General features: G+C 50.1%; 1 protein-coding gene across 1 annotated transcript in view; it reads left to right on the top strand.

Moving 5' to 3' along the window:
* LOC105525710 overlaps positions 1–9,750 on the top strand; it is a 126,076-nt gene that overhangs the window by 30,209 nt on the left and 86,117 nt on the right. The window contains exons 10-15 of the mRNA XM_011961438.1: positions 309–494; positions 774–926; positions 2,647–2,791; positions 5,644–5,802; positions 7,162–7,286; positions 8,682–8,876. Of these exons, the coding sequence (XP_011816828.1) occupies positions 309–494; positions 774–926; positions 2,647–2,791; positions 5,644–5,802; positions 7,162–7,286; positions 8,682–8,876 (963 nt within the window). The remainder of the gene's footprint in view (positions 1–308; positions 495–773; positions 927–2,646; positions 2,792–5,643; positions 5,803–7,161; positions 7,287–8,681; positions 8,877–9,750) is intronic.

Genomic DNA, 9,750 nt, shown 5'->3' with positions numbered 1-9,750 from the left:
CCCGGCTAATTTTTGTATTGTTAGTACAGACAGGGTTTTGCCATGGTGGCCAGGCTGGTTTCGAACCCCTGACCTCAGGTGATCCACCCGCCTTGGCCTCCAAAGTGCTGGGATTACAGGCGTGAGCCACCATGCCCGGCCTCTGGGGTGCTTTTAAAATGTTCCCTGAACAGAGAAATTTGTTCAGACTCTGGGGGACTGTGCTCTGTATTACAAAATGCCCCAGGTGAGTTGGTGTGTGGCCAGGGTGAGGCCTGTGAAGAGCCTTTACCCACCTTCTCTGGGTGGGGGCCCATTTCTGTCCCCAGCCCCTGCTCCAGACCCCCCGGGCCAGCCCTGGCGCCTTCCTGGGCATTTCAGCCCTGGTGCACAACCTCTGTGCTTCTCTGGATGTGCCCTGTGGACAGCTGCCTGGAGTTGGCTCTCTAGTGAGGATCCTGGGAGATGCCTTGGGTGAAAACTGTACCATCCAGGAGCCCTCGGATGATGACAAGGTGAGGACATCCAGTGTCCCGAGTACCGGCTTCAGTGCACCCAGTGTGGTCCAAGCCAAGCAGCAGGCTCCACGTGGAGAGGGTGGGGATGGGTTCCCCCCTTTCCCTGCTTCCGCCCTTCCTCCTAACCCCCATCTCCCCTTTTCCGGTTCACCCCATCCCCCCACCCTCTTGCCTGCCCCTCCATGCCAGTGCCCCTCCCCACACCGCTGCCTCTCCCCACGCCGCTGCCTCTCCCCACGCGACTCCCCTCATGGTCCTCCCTCCATCTCGATTTAGCTCCAGCTTGTGCTGAAGGCGATCGGCAACGCGGGCTTGGCAGCCATGGCTCTCACCCCCACACTGAGTGCCTGTGCATCTCTGAGAAGCAGCGGCCCCGAGATCCGGCTGGGGGCCATCCAGGCCTTCCGGAGGGTCCTCTGCTCTGCAGATGTGAGCCCTTGTGTGCTGTTACACTGGGTTGGGGTTGGGTGGTGGTAGTACTCGAACCACAGTTTGCTAAGTCACGTCTTCAATTGTTCATTCATTTATTATGTATTTAATGAGCACCTACTATAGGCTGGGTACTAGTGTGAACAGGTATTTAGGTCTAAGCCTGTGTGTAGTGTGGGAAGCAGATTATTTATCAAACACACAAACAACCATATGATTACCAGTGCCATCTGTGCCCCCTTCTAGTACAGGGTTTGTCAGACTATGGGCCATGGGCCGCTTCCTGGCCCTTTGTCTGTTTTTGTCAATAAAGTTTTATTGGAACACAGCCATACCCACTCATTTATGTGCTGTCTATGGCTGCTTTCCTGCTCTGCCTGCAGAGTCAACTCACTGCAAGAGACCGCATGGCCTGCAGAGTCTAAAAGAGTTCTCTGTCCCTTTACAGAAAACGTTTGCTAATCCCTGGGCCAGTACCTCCCTTCTTACTCAAAGTCGCAGTCCCTTCATTGACCTCCCAGGCCCTGAGGAATCTGACATCTGGACCTCACCTGCTCTTTTCACCTCCCATCCCTCCTCCCCAGCACACTGCCCTTTCTGTTCTTCCTTAAACACTTGTGACCCTCTCTTGCCCCAGGCCCTTTGCACATGCTGTCCCCTTTCCTGGTACACTTTTCCCCGAGACGTCTCCAGGCCTTTCTTTTTCACCTCCCGTAGGTCTTAGCTTAAAAGGCACTTTCACCCTGTTTCCCCATTTCCCCATTTCATTTTTCCCTCCATAGAGTTTATTACCATCTAACTTTCTTTCTTTTTTTTTTTTTTTTGAGATAGAGTCTCACTCTGTCCCCCAGGCTGGAGTGCAGTGGCGCGATCTCTGCTCATTGCAAGCTCCGCCTCTTGGGTTCACACCATTCTCCTGCCTCCGCCTCCTGAGTAGCTGGGATTACATGCATCCACCACCACGCCTGGCTAATTTTTTTGTGTTTTTGGTAGAGATGGGATTTCACTATGTTAGCCAGGACGGTCTCGATCACCTGACCTTGTGACCCTCCCGTCTCGGCCTTCCAAAGTGCTGGGATTACAGGCATGAACCACCGTGCCCTGCCACCACCTCACTTTTTATATAGTTCACATGCTAATCTCATTGACTGTCTCTCTGCACTAGGATAGCAGCTTCAGGTGGACAGGAGCTGGGTTGGTCTTGTTTATGGTTGTCACCTAGCACAGTGTTGGGTGCACAGTTGCTGCTTAGTTAATATTTGTTGCATGGATGGATGGGTGGGTGGGTGGATGATGGGTGGGTGGCTGGCTGGCTGTGGAGGAAGCCAGTAGGTACTGAGGGAGTCACAATGTGGGGAGGTGGCTTGCTTAGGAAAGGGCCCAGGAAGGCCAAGACATTTAAAGACCTCCTGTGTGGCAAGACACTATGCTGTTTTTGTAAATAGTTTTATTGGAATGTAGCCATGCCTATTTGTTGGGGAATTGATGAGGCTCTCTAGGCTGGGGCTGGTAGAGACTGGGAATTAGGCACAGTCAGTGAACCCCTGCTGCCTGCCACAACTGTGCCACAGGTGAGTGTGTACCGGGGAAGCCTCCCACAGTGGGGACATCGGGACAGCTGGGGCTAGGCGGCAGGTCCACCTGCTGGAGCCAGGGACATCATACTCTTGGGTGGAGATAGGTGGGCCTTGGGTGATGGCCTTCCTTCTGCCCGAGCCAGCGATCGGTGCTCTCCCGTCTGTACCAATCCCCGGAGGAGGATGCTGAGATCCGTATCAATGCCTACCTGGCCCTGATGAGATGCCCTAGTGAGGAGGTGTTTGCCCAGGTGCGGCGCACCCAGGCAGGCGAGCTGTCCACCCAGGGTGAGCCGTGGGTGTGTGTGTGGGAGGGGTGTGGGCAGGGGTAGGACTGGGAGGGCACCTCCTGGAGAGTGCAGGGGATTTGAGAGCATCCTGTCCTTCCACGCCTCTGGTATCCTCCTGTCCTCTTGTTCCCCTGTTTCTCTACCATACTGTCTTGATAAGGGGCTGTATATTCTTCCCTCTCCCACGTGGCAATTTTAGTCCCCATTCTGCTGTTGAATGACTTTGGAGAAGTTGCTTCTCTTCTCTGGTCCTCAGTTTCCTCATCTGCAAAATGGGATGGGAATCAGTCCTCTTTTAGCTCTGGCCAGATCACGACACAGTATCCTAAAGAGAGACCTAAGGTAGAAGAGGGATGGCATCAGCAAATCTCAGATCCCTTCTGGAGTGAGACAATTCCCTTTATACAGGCACCTGAACCCACAGACGTAAATTCAAAAAAAATAAATTCGACTGATGGTTGAAAAAATTTCCGTAATGCACACTGGGGTGAGAGCCTGGAGCTCAAGAGCCCAGGTTCAAATCCCAGCTTCGTCACTTCCTTCCTGTATGCCTTTAGACAAGTAAGTAAACCTTTTTGAGCCTCCATTTCTGTACCTGTATATTTTAGGTACAGATAAAATATACAATAGGGATAATGTTAGTACCTCCCTCATAGTGTTGCAAGCATAAAATGAGTTAATACACAAAAACATTTAGAATGCATAGTGTGTCATATGTATGACTGTTGCTTTTAATGTTGTTATCACTACTGCTATTATTAATGCAGTATAGCTAGATGATCAAAATTTTAGAGCATAGGCAAGGGACAAATGGAAAGTTAGTCTTCCTTCCTCTTGACCCCAGTATCTTCCTGTGTCCTGAAGATACATAATGTGAGCAATTCTCCTGTACATGTAATACATACATAAACATACACACGTATCTCCTTAACAGTAGCATCTCAGGATCATGTTCTACTTGCTGTTGTGCTTTTGTGCTTTGTTTTTGTTTGTTTGTTTTTGTTATTTTTTTTGAGACAGAATCTCGCTCTGTTGCCCAGGCTGGAGTGTGATGGCGTGATCTTGGCTCACTGCAAGCTCCACCTTCAAGGTTCATGCCATTCTCCTTCCTCAGCCTCCCAAGCAGCTGGGACTACAGGTGCCTGCCACCACGCCCAGCTAATTTTTTGTGTTTTTTTTTAGTAGAGATGGGGTTTCACCATGTTAGCCAGGATGGTCTCAATCTCCTGACCTCATGATATGCCCGCCGCAGCCTCCCGAAATGCTGGGATTACAAGTGTGAGCCACTGCACCTGGGCTTTTTTTTTTTTTTTTTTTTGAGACAGAGTCTTGCTCTGTTGCCCAGGCTAGAGTGCAATTGCGCGGTTGTGGCTCTCTGCAACCTCTGCCTCCTGGGTTCAAGCAATTCCCCTGCCTCACCCTCTTGGGTAGCTGGGATTACAGATGTGCACCACCATGCCTGGTTAATTTTTATATTCTTTTAGTAGAGATGGTTTTGCCATGTTGGCCAGGCTGGTCTCGAACTCCTGACCTCAGGTGATCCATCCACCTCAGCCTCCCAAAGTGCTTGGGATGACAGGGGTGAGCCACTGGGCCCAGCCTCTTCCTTGCTTTTTGTCTTTAACATGTCTGGGAGCTCATTTCTCATCTGTAGCTCTTGTGGACTCTCATCTGTGGCTGTGTGGGTGTTCCACCAGAAGTTTGTACTATAACCCATTTTACCAATCTCCATTGATAGACCTTTAGGCTGTTTCTTGTCTTTTGCCATTAGAAGCAACAACCACAAGCCTACCTGCACAGCTACCTTTGGCCCTTGAGTTAATCTCACTTCAGGATAATTTCCCAGAAGATAAGTTGCCATGGTAAAGGGTATGCACATTTAAAAGTCTGATGTGATGTTGTTGAATTACCTTCTGAAGAGATGGCACTATTGCAAGATACAGCTGTCTGCATTAGGAGTTTCAGGCCTGGAGTGTGATGAGTGCCGAGCCCTTCCTCAGGGGATCAGCTAAGGGGCTCAGCCTCCACAATGGCCCTGGGGTACCAGCTGATGTATTGCCCAGTGGGAACAAGTGGCCACCTTATCCCTAAAAACCCACATTCTGCTCTGTTCTTTGTTAGATTGTTCCAGAAGTCCCTGACTGGACCTTCTAAGAGCCCGGGACAATGTGGGGAGGCCTGCGGGCTCCCTGTAAGACTCTAATATTCCCCGTTGGACTCAGTCCCATGAGGCTCTCATTTGATCTTTATCCCTCCAGGGACCCTCATGGGTCACACGTCATCTTTTGCTGATCCTGAAACATACAGTCTTTTAAGGTCCGGGCTCTGCTTTTAATTGATCTTCCCAAAAAGCCCTGCAAGGTACTTTGTTAGTTTCTTTTTCAGATGAGAAAACTAAGGTTCCAAGAGCTGGAGTGACCATCTAAGGCCGCATTGGTACATGGTGGAACTAGGATTTGAAATCAGGTCTGACTTCCCATTTTCGCTGATGAGGAAACTGAGGCTCAGAGAGGCAGAGGGACCGCCTCAAAGTTACACAGCTTTTGAGCTTTGGGACTGGGTTCAGATTCAGGTCTGACTTTTGAGCCCATGACACCTTCCTTTCTCTTCTGGGAAGTGTGTCAGAATTCCATACACGGGCTGGATTTCCAAGTTCTGTTAAGGCACGACTTGTTGGCTGCTGTTTCTTGAGAGAAGACGTAGGTCTCCGTAGTCAGGCTCCTGAGAAGCCCCCGTGTGTGGGAATTGCAGGACTGGGATGGGGGTTGTGGGAGGGTCTTTTCTCTGGACAGCGCCAACTCCAGGCCCTTTCCTCATGTCCCCTCCCTGCTGCCTACGACTCTATTCCAGTGGGTTCTTTTGTGTGGAGTCATCTCCTGCAGCTGCTGGAGACGCGCGACCCCCTGAAACGGGCCCTCCGGGATACACTCCCTGAGGACATTCTCAGCCAGGAGTTCCACCCGGAAATGTGGAAACACTCATCCTATTCTGATGTCACCTTCCGATCAGGTATGGCCATCCTGGGCAGGCCCAGTCCTGCTCTGGGACCACGAAGGCTGGGGGACCCTGGAGCTCCAGGTCTTGAGAGCATACGGATCAGATGTGTGTCAAGGGGTCAGATACTTACATGTCAGTTGGGTGTGGTGGCTCAAACCTGTAATCTCAGCACTTTGGGAGGCTGAGGCAGGAGGATTACTTGAGCCCAGGAGGTCGAGTGTGCAGTGAGTCATGATTGCACCACTGCACTCCAGCATGGGTGACAGAGTGAGATCCTATCTCAAAAACAACAACAACAACAAAAAAAACTTGCTGGTTGTTCAGACTTTTTTTTGCAATATTTCCATAGCACCTGCTGCTTTTTTAGAGAAGTCATATCAATTATTTTATGGTATTCAACTGAATACTTAAATCTTTTCTCTAAATTGGCTCTTTGTACCTTAGATTTATGTTATAAAGGAAATTGTGTATTACTACCATTAATAGAAAATCAATTTAACTCTCTGTAAAGAGAAGATAGTCCTAAAAAGAAATACTGTACACCCGGAGGTGGGTAATGAAACACTGATATATTTGTGTATATATGTGTGTGTATATATATGTGTGTGTGTATATGTGTGTGTGTATATGTATTTATATATGTATTTTTTGACACAGACTCTCACCCTGTTGCCCAGGCTGGAGTACAGTGGCACAGTCTTGGCTCACTGCAACCTCCACCTCCAGGGTTCAAGTGATTCTTCTGCCTCAGCCTCCCGAGTAGCTGGGACTACAGTTGTGCACCACCATGCCCGGCTAATTTTTGTACTTTTATTAGTAGAGATGAGGTTTCACCATGCTGGCCAGGCTGGTCTAGAACCCCTGGCCTCAAGTGATTTGCCCACCTAGGCCTCCCCAAGCTGGGATTACAGGCATGAGCCACTGTGCCTGGCTGTGAAACATTGTTTTATTAAATTCTCCTGGATTCTGTGGCTTGCTGAGGGTTACGAATTTTGACAAGAGTTTTTTCCTGTGTTAAGAAGAGAGATTAGCCCCACACTGAGACTGCCTCTTTGTTGTAATTAAACAGAAAATCAAAAAGGGAATCTCTTTCAAGCTAAGGCTCCAAAACTACCTCAGCCATTCTTGGAAGCCTGGGGTCGGGGATTGGGTGCTCTGGGTACCTCCTGTCTGCCTGTCAGCAGAAGTGGGCGTGTGTCCTGGACTCCCTCGGTTCTTGAAAAGGCTTAAGGCTGTTTCCCACCCTGGCCAGGGAGAGGTGGGAAGACACACCATGTGTCTGGCTCTGTCTCAGGGTACGGCCCCATGGTCATAGCCAGACCCCACTCTGAGTGTGCACAGAGTGTACTGATGTTCTTTTCTTACTCCTAGTGTCTGGCAGCCTGGGAGCCAACGTGGAAGGGACCCTTCTCTTCTCTCCTGCCTCCTTTCTTCCCCGTTCTGCCACAGTCAACCTGACCATTCACACCATGGGCCGTGCCTTCAACCTTCTGGAGGTTAGAAGGGAGCCTTGCTGTGGCCTCTGCAGGGCCTCTACTAGACTTGGGGCCAAAAAATACCCCAGTCACTTATCTGTCTGTCCATCCATCCCTTGACTCCATTGTTTAATCTCTTCCCCCAGTATCCAGTCATCCACCCACCCACAGATACATCCATACATGTGTCAATTCACCTACATTCCTCCATTTCTGCATCCATTCCTCCCTCCTTCCATCTATCCATTCACCTGCTCATCTGTCCATCTCTCCATCCACCCACATCACTCTCATCCGTCCACCCACCCACCCATCATCTATCCAGCCATCACTCATCCATCTACCCACCCATCATCCATCCACCCACCTACCCACCCATCCATCCATCTATCCATCTATTCACTCATTAGTGCACCTACCAAACCACCCACCATCCATCCATTCACTTACTCATCTGTCCACCTGCCTACCCATCCATGGAAATACCCACCTTCCCATCTGTCTGTCCGTCTGTCCATCCATCTATGTAATTTCCCATCCATCTTTCTGTCTACTGTCTTACCTACTCATCTATTCATCTGTTCTCCTACTCATCCATCTTTCATTCACTTAGTTATCCATGTCTACCCACATTCATCCATCAGTCCATCCTCTGAGTCACACATCCATCCATTATTCATCCATCCACTCACTAGTCATCGCCAAGGGCTGGTCTCTGGTGATTTCTCTGAAAATGCTATCAGAGATGTCTAGATGGAAAGAGGTAAGAAAGATTAGATGATAGGAGAAAGGTCCATAAGAAAGGAAAAGCAGATGGATGGATAGGAATAAGGATGGATAGAACAAAGGAAAGAAAAGATGGAAGGTGGAGAGGCAGATAGATGGATGCATGGGAAGGACAAAAGGATAGGTGAGCAGAGGAGTGCATGGATGGGCAGATGGAAGATGGGAGGGACAGAAGGAAGGATCCATTTATTCACCTTTCAAATTTTGAGAACCTCCATGCCCAGGTCAGGTCATGCTGGTGCCTAGTGATTGAGACACGAGTCCTTGGCCTTATCATGGATCTTTCGAGGAAGACACACATTCCAGTCTGAGTATATTGTGTGTAGGGCAGAGGAGGTGGGAAGAGAGTGACATGGGAGTTTAGGGAGGGCTTCCCAGAGGTGGTAACATATGATCCAAGCCTTAAAGAATTGGCAATAATTCTTTCTGTGTGGCGTCTACCAAGCAGATACAGAGAGTGATGGATTTCCCAAGGCTGTGTCCCTGAACCTAAGCCTAGGTGGGCACCAGGGAGCCTGGAGTGCCCTGCTCAAGCCTTCTGGGTCCCCCATTCATATCCCCATCCTGACAGCTCATCATCACCCCTGTTACTGAATTGTTACTCCCTGAGCCCCTGGCTTCCCTTCCCAGCTTGGGCTCCGGCTGGAAAATGCTGAGGAAATTGCTCACAGGCTGTTTGGCAGGAAGTCATTCTGGGGCCAGGAAGACGGGAAAGAGGCCAAGCCAGACAAGCCCCCAGGGCCAGAACCAGGGCCTGTACCACAGCGAGCCAGCCCCGAGTGTCCAGGAGACAGAGACAGAAGGATGAGAGACCTACAGCAGAAGGTAAGGGAGGTGGCCACACCCACCCTACTCCCCCAGGCAGGCCCACCTCGCTTCATGCTTGGGCTTTTGAACCTGAGACTTGGGTGTCCGTGAACTCTGACCCTGTTCCCTCCTTACAGAACTGAGTGGCTGGTTCAAATCTGAGTAGTCAACTGGCTTTATTTGGAAAAACTGTTGCTTGAAATAGATCCTATGCATGGGAACATCCCTAAGTTATAAGTGGATAGCTTGCCTGTCCACCACCTCAACACACACATGTCACCAGCACCCAGACTGTCTTCAGCTCCCAGCCTCCCCTTGTCCTCCTGTTCTTGTTAATACCCATCCTTAACCAGGGGTAACCACTCTTCTGACTTCTGGCAGCATCAGTTCATTCTACTTTTTTAAAATGAGCTTTGCTGAGATCTAATTGACACACGGTCAACAGTAGTACATGGTTAAGGTGAACAGCAGCACACGGTTAAGGCGAACGGCAGCCCATGGCTAAGGTGAACTATTTGATACATTCTGACCCAGGTACACACTCATGAGATCATCACCATGATAAAGCTTATGAACATACCCATCACCCCCAAAAGTCTCTTCCAGATCCTTAATAATCCCTTCCTCCAGCCAGGCGCGGTGGCTCACGCCTGTAATCCCAGCACTTTGGGAGGCCAAGACAGGCAGATCATGAGGTCAGGAGATTGAGACCATCCTGGCTAGCATAGTGAAACCCTGTCTCTATTAAGAATACAAAAAATTAGCCAGTCGAGGTGGTGGGCGCCCGTAGTCCCAGCTGCTCAGGAGGCTGAGGCAGGAGAATGGTGTGAACCCAGGAGGCAGAGCTTGCAGTGAGCTGAGATCACACCACTGCACTCCAGCCTGGGTGACA

Source organism: Colobus angolensis, unplaced genomic scaffold, assembly GCF_000951035.1.
Source record: "Colobus angolensis palliatus isolate OR3802 unplaced genomic scaffold, Cang.pa_1.0 Scaffold55, whole genome shotgun sequence".
Taxonomy (NCBI): Eukaryota; Metazoa; Chordata; class Mammalia; order Primates; family Cercopithecidae; genus Colobus; species Colobus angolensis.
This window is presented reverse-complemented; position numbering and strand designations above follow the sequence as displayed.